Source organism: Caloenas nicobarica, chromosome 19, assembly GCF_036013445.1.
Source record: "Caloenas nicobarica isolate bCalNic1 chromosome 19, bCalNic1.hap1, whole genome shotgun sequence".
Taxonomy (NCBI): Eukaryota; Metazoa; Chordata; class Aves; order Columbiformes; family Columbidae; genus Caloenas; species Caloenas nicobarica.
The window spans coordinates 10,499,440-10,514,490 of NC_088263.1; the positions used below are offsets into that span (position 1 = coordinate 10,499,440).

A 15,051-nucleotide genomic window follows, 5' to 3' on the forward strand; every position below is an offset into this window, starting at 1 on the left:
AGAAATCAAACCAGCTGCATCCCTTGGGAAAGCCTGGTGTTTAATTAGCCACCAGCGTGGGGTTGTGCACTCACCGCAGGGACTGATTTGCCGGCTGGTGCGCAGCGCTCACCCCCAGGTGTGGGCGGGAGGCTGGGCCAGCCGGGCAGGTGTTCCTGCTGCTGGCGACCGCGAGCGCCAGGAATGCGGGACGGGAAACGGGGCTCTCGGCCTTCTCGGAAATGCAGCAATTCACCGCATCTCTCCCTTTGTTATTTGTTATCTGTTATACAAACCAGCGCTATCTTCTCCTCATTGCTCTGTAAATATCAACAGCTCTGATCTGAAATGAGCAGCATCTCAAGCATTTGGGACTATACCAAACCTGACTATCTTTCTGACACCATTCAACAGCCTCCCCCCTTAAATCTGACTGCAAACTTGCCTCTTGCAGTTTTGAGAGCCCTCCAGTCCCCTGATAACTCAGAAAACGCATTCCACGTAGTTCTACTGCTCTGCTGATTTCTTATATATCCAATTGAAGTCTTGCCACCTTCTCCCAGACCGGGGTTCTCCAGGCTCAGACTTGGCCATTATACTGTATTGATTCCAACACATTTCCTTCAAGTGTGGCCATCGCTTTGTGCTGAAATCTTAATTTTATCCTTGCTGGTTCCTTTACAGGTAGGATCACACCCTGTGTGCTGAGCAAGCCCAGCATTAATATCTGGAGCAAGAAGCTGTGCTGAGGTAGTATTAGCAGCTCTGAATCTGTCCATCAGCCGAGCTCTTCTTCATTATTGGCCAAATTCAGTGCTTTTCCACAGGCACTACATAGAGCAGTTCTCTTCAAGTCTATGTCAGTAGAGATCTGTGTCCTAGAGAAATCTGAGGTAGCGTTGCCCACAGAGCAGCTCTAGCATAGCTGGAAAGTGCAGAATTACCAGAGCCTTCCATTTCTCTCCCAGTGCTTCTCTGAGCTCCACACGCCTTATGTCCCTACACAGACACAATCCGACATTATGGAGCTGGAAGCTGGTGTTGGGTCTTGGCCCATCTGCAGAGGTGGGACTGGGAACAGCAACGAGCACGGGCTGAAAAGAGGAGAGCGGCTGGGCCAGCCAGGGTGTTCAGGCGCTGTGCAGCCTGCTGGGAGGGGGACAAACCATCCACGCCTGGATTCAAGGAGCCTGTGTCTTTGCTAAGCCTTTTTTATCACATACCAAGTCCAGCTTCAGTGCTCTAATGCCCCATGTCCCCTCATCTCTTTCCCTCAGGCAACTCTCTAACCTCTGACATGCACATTCTGTTTGGTGGCTTTTCTTTACAAATGTTTTTTGTGTTTTGATTCTCCTCCTTTGTGTGCAAATTCCTTCTTTTTCTCTCTGCTGTCCTCATTGTGCTTGGGGTGTAATGCTATTAGATTGGGATAATCCATGCTTGGTTTATCTGTGCGACTGTCTCTGAAGATTAGTCAAAACCAATGGTATGGGCCAGATAAAGTGAACTGGTTCAGAGGGGCTCTTCTGTCAGTCTGGAGATGTTCAGGAAAACGACAGCAGATTTTCATTAACCAGATTTGAGTGTAATGTCTTGTAATTTACTTGAGCCCTGGTGGGATACACGTGCCTCGAGCAGACAAACAAACTGCAATGCGGTACTTTTCACCCAGTTCCCTTCTGCAGGACTGGGCAGAGCTGAAATCAGCTTAGCACAAGTATGGCAAAGTGCCTGTGGAGTGTGTTTTGTTTCTTGTTTGGTAATGAATTGAGTTTTGTGAGCATTTCACAACTGGAGGGTTGTCTGGGAATTTAAATTTTCTTAAGTGAGCCTTTCCAGCAACTTCCCTGGCTAGTGATCCATTTTTGACGCTGTCTGCAGCAGCAGTGCCTGGAACATGCTCCGGTCAGACCTATGGACATAGTTTGAGTTTCAGTGTACCAAATCTGTAACTGAAAGAAGCATAAAATCCTTGTCTATACTGTTTTGTGACTCTGTTATCCTCTGCATGTTGCTTACCTGTGGTGTTGGGGTTGTCTGGGAGAGGACAGCAGAGCCGGCCGGCGCAGGCTGGCTGCGGCTCTCTGCAGGGCCCCTCGGCCCCGCAGGGAGGGCAGCACACGAGGTTTTCTGGCTCTTTCGTTGGTGGTGGCCGTTCTGTAGTGAGCGTGGGGCTTCTTACTGGCAGCTCTTGGTCTTTTGGTGGTTTCCTGAAGAGAATGGCCGAGGGAGTGGCAGTGCTGGGGAGGGCGCTCTGTGCCTGGCGGACTTACCCTGGGCAAGGGAGTCACAATCCCCTGCAGTGAGTTTCTAAATCTCTTTCGCAGGTGTGGAATGTGCTGTTAACATCAATGAGTGTGAGGAGGGTCCCTGCAAGAATGGAGCTGTCTGTGAGGATGGCATTGCTGACTATACCTGCCACTGTGCCCCTAGCCAGGATGGCATTGTCTGGGGAGGGAAGAACTGCTCTGTGAAGCTCACTGGGTGCCAGACGCACGACTGCCAAAATGAGGCCTTGTGCATCCCAACCTACCAAGCTGAGAGCCACGGCCACCTGTGCCAGTGCCAGCCTGGTTTCTATGATGCCACATGCTCAACACCAACAACGTTTTCCTTTGCTTCCAGAGGGTATCTCCTCATTGAGCTGCCCGTGAACAATCAGAGCAGGAGGGACGTAGCAGGAGATCAGCTTGCCAGCGTGTCCCTCTGGTTCCGAACCACCTTGCCCAGCGCCATCCTTTTTTACCGAGGCCATGAAGCCGAATACTTGTTCCTGGAGCTCTTTGAAGGCATTCTGCATGCGGGACTGAAGAGGGAGGATGTTGGGTACTCGCTGCTCCTGGAGGGGCTGCGAGTTGATGATGGCCAGTGGCATAAAGTTGAAGTTGTTCTGCACAGCACTGTGCAGCTGAAGCTCTGGCACGACTCTTGTGACGCGGGTGTCTGCCTGCAGAGCTCTCCTGTCCCACACGGTGCGGCTCTGGTCCCGCACGCCTTCCTGAACGTGTCTGTTGGAGGTGCTGAGGATCCGATGGCCAACAACACACGGAGCCAGCAGGGCTTTGTCGGCTGCCTGCAAGACTTTGAGGTGGATGCTGCAGCCGTGCTCCCGGTGGATCTGCCCCTGGGCGAGTCCTCCCCGGTGGCGCGGGGCTGCGAGCGCACCGAGTGGTGCCTGTCCCAGCCCTGCTTGCATGGCGGGCTGTGCCTGGACCTTTGGACAACCTTCAGGTGCGACTGTTCCCGGCCTTACGGAGGCCCAGCTTGCTCATACGGTAAGTGTCGTGTGATTTACATCTGCCAGCTCCTCTGCCAGGTGGTGCTTCAAAGAGACCAGATAAGAAGCATTGACACTAGCTCTGGAAGCCACATTTCCTACTTGACCAGTGAGAAAACTAGAGCAAAACGCTCTGTAAATAAAATTTTCATTGATCCCTTTTCTGTCACTTGCTCCTGCAGGAATGATTTCCAGTTTTGTGGTGCAGAAATTATTCCTCGTTGAGCCAGAATCTCTGACTTCATTATCAGATCTATGTGATTGCAGGAGGGTAGGGAAGTTGTTTTACTGGGAAAAGTTGATCTTCTGAGTACGAATAGGAATGTATTGCTTTATAGATAAAACACAGTGTTAGAGGAAGCTCTCTGGCAATTTTGAGTTAAAATCATATCTATTTGCTTTTTTTTTCTTGTTTCTGCAAGGCTTATATTAATGTGGTTCCAGTTTTTTGTTTCACTCTTGAGCCCTAAACAAGGCAAATACAAAGTTGTGCTGCTGTTACCCAATTTACAAATTTTAAAAGCAACTTTGTAGCTTAAAAGTCCTTGTGTAAATCTGCTAGGTGGCAAGGACTCTGCTAGACCTGCTTTTCCCTCTTCTGCTACTTGGGTGCTTGGATTTATGCCCCGCAGAGAAAGCGAGGACACATTCACCTACTTATTAATTTCAGACCTGTGTGGGGAGAGAACATTGCAAATGTTGAGAAGGTCTTGCCCCGTTCATAAGGAGTGGCAGCTTAGAATATCTCTGTGCCAGCTGCATTCCCCTTCTCATTGAACCGATGTGCATTTCTTTTCTCTTCCAGAGCACCCAGCAGCAACATTTGGCCTAGAGAATTCCACCAGCTTTGCCTCTTTCACCCTTGCTGATAGCCTTGGTGCAAACTTCAACATCTCCTTTTTCATTCGTAGTCGGAAACCTAACGGTTTGCTTTTGCAAATCAGCAACGAAACAGAGCCCTGCCTCACCGTGTACTTGAAGAACGGCAAGCTGAAGATAGAGACGGCACCAACAGATACTGTGGCGTTACCAGAAAACTTAGTTGATGGGAGAAGGCATTTGGTAGCTCTGTCTTTCCAAGCAGGAATTGTTGGTGCTCACCAATCGCACGCATACCTGGAGCTAGGACAGCTCGTGGCAAGACCTCTTTTAGCTGGTTATGAAGTGTATGTTGGTGGACATCCGAACCCAGGCAGCACTGACATGTGGGGAGGGTATTTTAAAGGCTGTTTGCAGGACGTCCAGCTGAACAGCTTCCAAATACAGTTTTTTCAGGTTGAGAACTACAGTCTGCCACAGGAACTTAACAGGACTCACAGTGGTAACCTTGTGAGTGGTTGTGTCTCTGATGACACCTGCAAGGTACGACGTCTCTCATTTGTCTCTACATCTGTGCAGTTGTTTATTATCATTCTGTGATTACAGAACAGTTTGATTGTTGCGGATATTGGGAAGATGAGCTTTTTTAAGTATGGAAGGACACCTGCTACCATTATGCCCCTACTTCACTCAATATGCTACATACAATTTAAGCACCAAGTTTTCTCCAGCTCCCCTGTAGTTTTGGTAGTCTGTAGAACTCGGGCAGTCCGGCTCCTGTGCTGCCTGCCTCCGTTTAGCCAAGCCCACAAACACTGTCCAGACTCCACCCTCTAACCAGTAACTTTCCCAGCTCCTCCATCCCGTTTCAGTTGCACAATCACCTCTTGCCCCAGGAATTTGTTGCTCTGGCACCAGCAGTTCAAGGAACTGTCTCCATGGTGCCCTTAGATCAGCAGCTGTCTCTCTTTTATGCCACACATGAAGATGGGGAGGCCATGCTCCCCAGTTTTGCCCTTGCTCATGGTGCTGTGCGTTACTGTCATGCGTCTGGTATGAGGTGTGTCCTTCTAGTGACAGAACTTTGTGAGGTTTTCAGGAGCATTGCACCTTGTTTCATGTGTCCTCACCTTTGATTTTGTGCTTTGTTCTTTTCCAAACTGATGGAGCTCTGCCTAGGGACTCTCTGTTGCTCAGCAGTGCACACAGGGAGAGGCAGGGTCTCAGGAATTTCTTGTGCAGAGACCCTCATGCTTCCTTCACTGCTGTTGAATCACTATTTTAATTACTACTTCAATTTTAATTTACTTAAGTGTTGCTTGTACCGGTCTTTGTTCTCACATTTGCTTCTACAAATTCTCTTAGATCTGAAGATGAACTACACTGCTCCTAAATTCCACTATTTTGTTTTTCAGTCTGAACCATGTCAAAATGGTGGCAAATGCATTGTCACTTGGAATGATTTCCATTGCAGCTGTCCAGCAAATTTCACTGGGAAATTTTGTGAAGAGAGAGTCTGGTGTGCAAGCGACCCATGCCCTGAAGCTACCACCTGTATAGATGTTCTAGCAGGATATGTGTGTAAGTTTCCTGCTTGTGTGTGGGTAAAATCCTCAGTGTTCACTGTCTGTAATCAGCATTCCTAGTTTGTGCTGTTGCAATGACTGGAAACACATGCTGCAAAAAGGAAACTGAGAATGATGCCCAGGTACACACTCTTGCAGGCAGCGTGCCTGCGGATTGACACCAGAGGTTGGGACAGAGCAAAGACGGTACTCAGAGGTGTTTCCTCCTGTTACTTTGACTTGGTCAGGGAGGATTTTCTAGCAGCAAAAGGGAAATAGTTGTATTTTTGTGCAGTGCTGTGAGACTGATGAGCAAAAATTCCTACACAAGAATTATTATTATTAGAAGTGCAATTGTAAACAGGAAGAGGTTTAAGGATGTCAGCAGCCAGGCCTGTAATCCTGCTCACACTAAGCTTACATGATTCTTAGGGGAGAGAGCCTGCCAGGAGTTTGCCATTGGTCTGTCTCAAACATGACACCATCTTTCAAATCCCTTATGCTCTACCCCTTTGTTTATAGGTCTGGCTAATGCAACATTCAACAATTATGCTGCCCTTGAATTTACTACCAATACATCAGTGACTAGAACTCTGAGCAGCGTCCAGGTGGATTTCAGAACCAGGGATGAAGATGCTGTTTTGCTTCAGGCTGTGGAAGAAGTGGATTCCCTGCAGATAGCCATTAAGAACTCCTCCCTGCTTGTTGACATCAGGAGCGGGAACAGCATCGAAGGCGTCAGCTTCCGGAGCCAGCAGCCGGTCACGGACGGCGCCTGGCACTCTGTCTCTGTGGCTATGGAGGAGCCATTGGCGCTTTCCTCCAGGTGGCTGGTTCATTTGGATGGGTCTGTTAATGTGACTCTGCAGGGAAATGCTGGGAACTTGGACTTCCTAAAGAACAATGCCCTGGTTGTTCTGGCTGAGAATTTCACTGGCTGCTTAGGACAAGTGAAGATCGGGGGGATCTACCTGCCGTTCGCTGCCCACATCTCGTACCCCCAGCCAGAACAGTTCCAGCAGGCCAGCAGAAGGACCGTCCAGCTGGGCTGCGCTGGGGCTGATGTTTGCGCTTCTGGCCCTTGCCTCAACGCCGGCACCTGCGAGGATTTGTTCAATTCCTTCAGCTGCGCCTGCAGCGCTGGCTGGGGGGGGCTGCTGTGCGAGTCCAACATTGACGACTGCCAGTCGGACCCATGTGTTCATGGGGACTGTGTGGATGCAGTGGCGGATTTTCAGTGTGAATGCTTCCGGGGGTTCATCGGGAAGCGCTGTGACATCAACGTGGATGACTGTGTGCGGCACCAGTGCCTGAACGGAGCTACCTGCGTTGATGGGGTTTATGGCTACTCCTGCAAGTGCCCTCCTCAGTACTCAGGGCCTCGCTGCGAGTAAGTGCCTCGGTTGGTCTGATGTGGGGTCAGAGGAGCCCCCAGATAAACTGCACTTTCACTTTGGCACACTTGGGGAAAATTTTTCATTGCAAGTACCTGGTAGGTAAAACACCTGAATTCTGCTGTGAATTGGATGGTGCTGACCAGGCCCAAATCCTCGCTGAAAGGTGCTCAGCCTCACACAGGATGAGCATCCTTCCTTTTCGTGTGGTTATCCCCGTGCTACATTTCAGAGCTGTTTAAAGTGCACGTACTGTAGCCTGTTGTCACTTCCCTTCTGCATTCCCTAAGAAATCCATCTTCTGCAGGATTTTACTCCCCTCTGGTATATTCCTGTATTGATTTTTTTTTTTAAAAAGAGTATTTACTCCTAGACTGATTATCAGCATTCCTTCAACCACGGGCTTGGTTGTATTTTGTGGCATTGGTGCTAAGACTAAGGGCATTGTTTCTGTGTATTGGTTAAAAAAAAAAATGGCTATTTGAGTATCCTGTTCCTTATCAAATGCCTGTACTGCTTAGCAGTGCACATTTCATGATCCCTCCATGGAGCTCACGTAAAATTCAGTGGGAAATGAGTACAGAGTCAGGAAGAGGGCTGGATTTTTTCTGATAAGGTCTATATTTATAACATTTTTATTAGTTTGGAAAAAATCCTGCATATGCTAGTCACAAAGGTACGTCTCCTATCAGTAAAGGAAGTATGAATCAACACGTAACTTAGACTTCCATCTACTTGTGCCTGTTCAAATTGAACACTGAGATAAATACCTACGTGGCTGAACTTTGGTTATCTAATCTGCCCAGGCTGACTTTCCTATTGTTCTTGCTCCATTCTGATGCAGTTACCTGGTACTTGCATTATCCTTCCGCAGCCCAGCGGTGCCGCGGTTTGGTGTTCCAGCAGCATCCCGTCTCTGTGTCTCCATCAGCAAGACCAGGCAACTGTGTGAGAGAAGTCGTGCTAATGCCACAGCTCCTGCCTATTCTCTGGGCATGCTCCAAGTCATACTCTGATATTGTGGATGATTTCTGAGACTATTTCCTTCTCCACTTGTGTCAGACTCCCTCCTAGAAATGCCAATGGCTGTTTCTTGCTTCTCCCAGGTGGCCGTTCCCGCCTGAGCAGTGCGGTAAGAACTTCACGTGTCTGAACGGTGGCAAGTGCACCAGTGAGAGCTGGGGAGCCAACTGCACCTGCCGGCCCGGCTTCACGGGGAGGACGTAAGTGCTGCTCTTCTGGCGCCTGCAAAGGAGCTCGAGCTCCCATTCTTACATCAGTGGGACAGCTGAGCTGGTTCAAGTGCTTCATCCTCTTCATCCTTTTGCTGTTCAAACAACTGCTCCAAAACTGTAAACTAGCTGTTACTTTTAGGAGGGGTGGGCTTGATATGATCCTGCTGACGATACTGATTTTTGCAGCGTGAACTGCTTCCAAGTAGTTCTTGTGCCTCATGAGAATTCATTAACTGTGCTAGAGACCCAGACCGGCTCCAATCATAGAGAAATGACAAAAGGGGAGGATTGGTATCAATGGGTAGAACTTGCATGTTGTTGGACCCTAGAGAAAGCACCTGAAAAACATGCAACGGGAACTTTTTGAATAATGGGGCTTTTATAGGCTGTATGATCTTGTGTTCCATGGCACAAGAACATACGTGAGAAATTTTATTTAATTCTAATGCGTGTTTCCCTTCCAGTTGTCAAATCAATATAAACAAGTGTGATCCAAACCCTTGCCAGAACGGAGGCACGTGTCAAGACTCTGAGAACAAATACGAGTGTGTGTGCAGTGCCAGCTACACAGGAGAGCGCTGCGACATCAACGTAAGCACTTCCCTTTGCTCCTGGGAATCCTGTCTGTCCTCGCAGCCCGCGCATTGTGGGCAGCAGCAGGAGGCTCAGCAGGGCCCTCGGGTACCGGGGTGTTAGTGACACTGCCCAGGGTTGCAGAGTCCCCACGTGTGTCCAGGCTGAAGCGCACTCAGGGACTCAGTTGGTACCAAAGAAAGCTGATCTGTGCAATTATTGTTTCTTTGCCACATTGCTGCGTGTTGGTCTCCAGCACATAAGCAACTGCAGCAAATACTTTTCAGTATCTGCATGGGCTGCCCTATGGTTTTGAGGGCTCTCTGCAACTTTCCTTGGATTTATGACTCCTTGGACAGTAATCTTTCTGCAGTCCAACTGCAGCAGTTTCAAATTACTTACATCTCCCCCACAGTCTCTCGGAGAATGGAATTTCAGCTGGCATTTATCTTGGATGAGATAGTTACAAAGCACCTTCCCTCTCCAGAGATCTGGGTAGAAATGGATATATTTGGAGAAGGGGAGTCAGATGAAGCCAAGATTGAAATGATTCAAGTACAAGTAACAAAGTAGCATCCTTTATCTGCTGAGCCTGGTTCTGACCCATGGGCCTGTGGATGGGCAGCCTCGGCGGTGCTTTTCCTTTCTGTGTGAGCAACGCGCTGCTGTTTGAGGCTGGATCCTTCATACACTCGCTTTTTCTCTGTACAGCTATTGCATGGACAGGCAGCTTGTCTGGTAACCTGGGAATGTACTAACCCATCCTGCACGGCCGTGCCAAGCTGGGGTTTGCTGCTGTTGCTGTTACTAAGGGTTCTGCGATGCATGTGCACAAGGTCCCTCCTGACATTTCCAGTTTGCATGCATGGACTCCCTCAGGCAACTCTGTCTCCTCTGTCCCAGGACACTTCTTGTAGGTTCCTTGTTTTCATCATCCTCATTAGTTTTTGCAGAACATCTCCCTCTTGAAAGGCGCGGGCCTGTGGTGGGGCCAGGTGCGGCTGCTGGTGGTGTGCGCTGCTCACAGGAGCCGCAGAACCGAAGGAGCGTTTGTTCCCTGCGCTCTCCTGCTCCTTCCCCCTCGCGGCAGCAGCAGCTGCAGAGCGGGCAGCAGGCCGTGGGGTGGGCTGCTCAAACTCCTGTGGTGTTGGTACCGTGTGACTAATCCGCATGCTGTGCAGAACTAGAACTAACCCCTAGTGCATGGCTTGAGTTGGGGCAGGCTCAGGGAGTCAACTTCAGCCGTTTGCAGATGGCGCAGGGACTTCAGGTGCTCTGGGAACATTCCCTCTGTGCTGCTCTGTGACATTGCCATAGACCGTATGGTGTCCAACAGCTGGAAATAATCAAGCTTTTGTTTTTATCTGAAAGGTGGTAGATACTATTTTTAGCAATAAGAAATATTTTTTGTTTTTAGGAATATTGTAATTTTAAAGCTTTCTTTAATGACAAAAATGCCACCTTTTTAAGATGTTCTAATGGTAGCAGGCAGCTGTGCCCTGTTGTTAGCCATTGCTGCACAAGGACACTTTGCTTTGCAGCAGTTTTGCAGCTCCAGGATTGATCCCATTAATTGTCCATGTGTAGTTTTGCTGTGTCCATGGCAGGTTGGCTGCCCGGCTCAGTAAATCCATGTACCCTGCATGAATTTTTGTAATGGTATTAACTGTTCCATTGGTAAATCTGTTTGTAACTCTGCCCCATTGACATCAGCTTCGCTAAAGCTGCCAATTAAACAGTGTCACTAATGAGCGTCACTAGTTTTGAATTAGAAAGAAGAAGTCAGAGTTTGTTACTGTCCTTTTAAGTTTGAACGTGTTTTGCTGAGAGATGAAGGAATGAACACGCGCATTCTCTGTGCAGGTGCCTTCGAGCCCTGTACTTGTTCCTTGCTTGTCCTTTTCCATCCAGGTACAGATGTTCTTCTTTTTATCTTCTTTTTAGTTTTTTTTTTTCCCCTCTAATCTGGCCATTTTGGGTTCTTCAACATAACTCATCATAACCACTGGAGTTTCATTGTTTCTCCGTTAATTTCTTTTACAGAAAGGGACTCCAGGTGCTCTCTTCCCCTCCCCACTAATTGAAGTAGCTGTCCCTGTAGCCTGTGGCTCTTTACTGCTACTCAGTATTGGTCTCATATTCATGATTCTCACTGCAAGGAAGAGGCGCCAATCAGAGGGAACCTACAGCCCGAGTCAGCAAGAAGTGGCAGGAGCTCGGCTGGAGATGGACAGTGTCCTAAAGGTGCCACCTGAAGAGCGGTTAATATAGGCACTACCCTGGCAAGGAGATGTGCCTGCAGGGTCTGCTCTGACCTTGATCTTTCTCCAGCACTTGCAGCAGCACATCCACCCTATCTCAGTTCCCTAAGGCTTGGTAATGAAGACGTGGACGTAGACGCACGAGGCAGACTGCGTGCAATGGCTGTTCAGCTGGTTTCAGCTCATGGAGCCAGCTGCGCAGCACTGGCTCTCAGGGAGCCTCTTGTCCCCTTTGCTGCCCCGCGACGGCCCCGGCCGGTCACCCCAGCAGCAGCTGTGGCCCCGCACCTGCTCTGAACTTGCTCTGGCTCCATTCCACCCCTCAGGCAGCAACAGCATAGATAAATCTGCTTTAAAAGGCAGGGTTAAATTAGGCACTAATTTACAGATTAAGATCTATATATACTTTTAAGGAGCGTTGTATAGAGGGTACTTATGATTGGTTTGTATATACTGTTCTGTTTTTATTGACAACTGAAACCCACTCCAAGCTTTTTCAGTTCAGGTGTAGGAGGTTTTCAGAAGGAGTCAGTCTGCAACAGCAACAGCAGCTGTGACCTCCTGCCCTGTGACAGCCAGCGTTACAGGGAATTGTCAGGAATTACTGAAATCGTACAAATGGATGGTTTATGAAGTGACCTCTGTTAGACATTCCCATGGTACCGCGCAGGCAGAGCGCGGTGGGGTTGGGGGCCAGTGCTGGAGCTGTTGGCAGGAACAGCTGCCAAATGCTGAACTTGGGGCTTGCGTGTTGGGGGGAATGATGAGCAGGAACGGGGCACCAGCCACCCTCTGAGTTCCCTGGGCCCTTGTGTGACAGGGAGGGGACAGCGAAAGGGGGGACGCTGCTGTCTGCACTGTGTCAGCACAGAGCACCTAGAGGTGCTGGGGCTGAGGGCTGTGAAAGGCACTGTCCCCGTGGGAGCTCTGAGTAACACCCTGTTCTACCACAGCAGCCAGTGTGGGCGCATCTTAGCAACTCCTCGGTGGTGGGAGCAGTCGGGGCTGCGGGGGCCGCCCTTCTCCTTGCAGTTGTTGCAGCCACGGCGATTGCCATGAAGAGGAGGAGAGCAACTCAGGGAACGTACAGTCCAAGCCGGCAAGAAAAAGATGGGGCTCGAGTGGAAATGTGGAATGTAATCAAGATGCCACCGACCGAGAGGCTGATCTAAGACCTGGGGTCACACAACAGGTGCCATGTCATCCTTTAACCATCATGGAACTGCTGCAGCGTCTGTCTTAGGTGTGGAGCTGTGTTTTTGTCAGACAGGTCTGTACTGCTTTAAACTATTAATACTTCATAGGTACAGGTGACTGCCTGCTCTCACTAGGCAGTAGGAGTCAACTGCTTGAACAAGCTGGGTTATTGCAGCTTATCCCATAAAAGATTGGTGTAAAACGGGTCCGCCAGAGCAGTAAAGTCAGGGGTGGGGGGAAGTTCTGGAGGGGCCAGAGGAGGAGAGGCAGCGAGCGCTGGCGGTGGCAGCGCAGGGCCGGTCGCAGCCCCGCTGCCAGGACCGCACGCTGCCTGTCACCAGCACAGGGGTGCCCCTCGGGGAGTCACGCGGGGCCCTGCAGCCCTCGGAACTGTCCCTGCCACCCGGCACCAGCAAAGGTGCTACACAAGTGAGGCGGGTCTAATTAACAGGAATCAAACCACTGTATCAAGAAATAATGTGAATAATGTGGCTGTTTCAAAAAAATGTGTCTGTGGTTCCTCTGCAGAGCTAAGCCAGGTGACTGGGGGGGGTATTTCCTAGAGCTGCTGTCCTGCAGCTCGGCCAGGGTTAGCATTAGTACCTACTGCTGTGCTGTATTAGACACGTCTACTAAATCTCTTCTGAAGACTAGCCTGAATCATAGGAATATTTTAAGTGCCTTTGTGAGACTGAGTTGCCAGTTACAGTATTAAGTTTGTGGCATAGAGGCTGTTTATATGGACGAAACCCGCTCGCCGTGCGTTGGGCTGTGGGCTCCGTCACCGCGTGGAGCCGCTGGCTCGAGGGCGGCGCTGGCACCAGCAGCACGGGACAGACCGTCCGCCATCCCTGGGGTGTGAGGAGGGGACACGCTTCCAGAGCCCCGGGACAGGAGAGTGGAGTTTAGTTATCGGTGACTTTGAACACAAAACCAGGGCTCGTGTTGCAGCAAGACACAGCATTCGATGTCCACTGCCCTCAAGAGGATATTTATTTTGTGGCTTTACTTCTCCTTTGTTACTGTTTTAGCTGTTAAATGTGCTATTTCTTCTTCAGTGTAATGTGGCAGAGCCTGTGGAAAGAAATGCAGCAGAGCAGGCCCAACAAGGTCTAAAAATCAGTAGCATTTCAGGATAATTACTACAACTATTGATGAGAAATATTTTAGAAACCAGTATCTGGTTTTTAAGCTCCAAAATACTATTAATAAGCAGGGTGTGAATCTGCCCACCGTGGCTCATTGGCACGGCAAGAAAACGCTGTTCTGCTTTGCTCTTACTTTTTTTTTTTTACTGTAGCTGTAAGTTTTTCTTTAATTCTAAGCAAAGGGAAAAAGCACAAAACTACTGATCAGGTCTGTTTGCTTGAGAACAGGTCTGCATACATGCAACTGCTGATATAAGGTGACAAATGAAAATTTTGGAAAATAGAAAAAACAACCCCAAATGAATCACCATTGAGAGACATGACAATATTTTGTGTGAGAGATTTTTTTTTTTAATTCAGCCCATAAAGATTTGTAATACACCTTCAGCAACCTCAGAATATGCTTTGGGTTTCAGACCTGGTTAAAGCTCCAGGTTGTTCGTTGCCAGGAGAGGCCTGTACTTCTATTTTTTAGCTCCGCTCCACTTTTTCTGTTTAAATTGTAGAAAAATGAAGGCAGCAACGGGATCTAAATGAACCAATATTACCCCAGCCTGTGTTATTTTGAGAAGAAAACCAGAATTGTGTTATAAGAACCAATGGGCACTAAAGCTACTGAAATATCCTGAAAAGCAACAAAAAGCTCCAAAGCCCACAGCAGTAACGACACCTGAAAACCAGCAAAGGGCTGCGCTGGAGCAGCACAGCCGGTGGTTTTATTCCAAGCACCCAAAGCCAGTACAAGCAAAAGTGTTAAATACTTTGTGTGTCTTGCGCATTTCTGCAAAATAATTTATGAAAGTGTTTTGTTGTTTTGTTTTGTTTTCCAATTATGAACTTAACTTTCTTTTGATATTTAATGTTTGAATATATTTTTTCACAGAACTGGATTTGCTGTAGTTAATGATTGTGATCCTGATTTTTTTTTTTTTTTTGTAATTGTAAATTTTGTAATTTGTAAAAATTAGAACATCCTTCAAAAGAAATTTACAATAAAATTTGGTCAAAAATTGGCCTAGTTACCTTGACTTGTGATTTTTTTTTCCTGAAGAGTGACTTGATGTCCAGTTGGCTGGTTTTGGTCTGCAACAGAGTTTGTACAGCTGCAAACCCCAACGCCTCTTTTACGGGGCTGTCGCAACCTGCTGCATTTTCTGTTCACCCATTTCAGTGTTCATCTGTGATTTTATGAGCAAAGAGGCAAAAATCAGACTGTGCAAAGAGCCATGAAATAGCCAGCGGGCACTGGGCCCTGCGCAGGAGCCGGCAGGGGTGCAGCAGCAGCGCTGTCCCGATCTCCGGATCACCTCCAGATCACCTCCAGGTCCGCAGGACCAGCCGGGAGCCCTTCCCACCTCTCGGAATTTGCCTTGGACGTCACCACAACCTTCTGCTGTTCCCCAAGGACACAGGGAGGCTGCAGCAGCTCTTGTCTACACTGGCTCACTTTTGAAATACCTAAAGCTGTTAACCTCCAACAGCTGGAAACAAAGATTTTTTCTAAGCCTGGATGTTTTAAGCAGCAGCAGCTAAAGAGGCTTCTTATTCACTACTAACCAATTTAATTTGCTGATGTCTGAAAAAAAATCACTTTGATCATAAA

General features: G+C 48.6%; 1 protein-coding gene across 1 annotated transcript in view; it reads left to right on the top strand.

Annotated features, from left to right (window-relative positions):
- CRB2 (crumbs cell polarity complex component 2) overlaps nt 1–11,113 on the top strand; it is a 30,542-nt gene extending 19,429 nt beyond the window's left edge. Inside the window, exons 7-13 of the mRNA XM_065648661.1 lie at nt 2,307–3,254; nt 4,062–4,618; nt 5,491–5,656; nt 6,163–7,030; nt 8,141–8,257; nt 8,734–8,860; nt 10,886–11,113. Coding sequence (XP_065504733.1) covers nt 2,307–3,254; nt 4,062–4,618; nt 5,491–5,656; nt 6,163–7,030; nt 8,141–8,257; nt 8,734–8,860; nt 10,886–11,113 — 3,011 coding nt within the window. The remainder of the gene's footprint in view (nt 1–2,306; nt 3,255–4,061; nt 4,619–5,490; nt 5,657–6,162; nt 7,031–8,140; nt 8,258–8,733; nt 8,861–10,885) is intronic.
- Nucleotides 11,114–15,051: the final 3,938 nt, after the last annotated feature.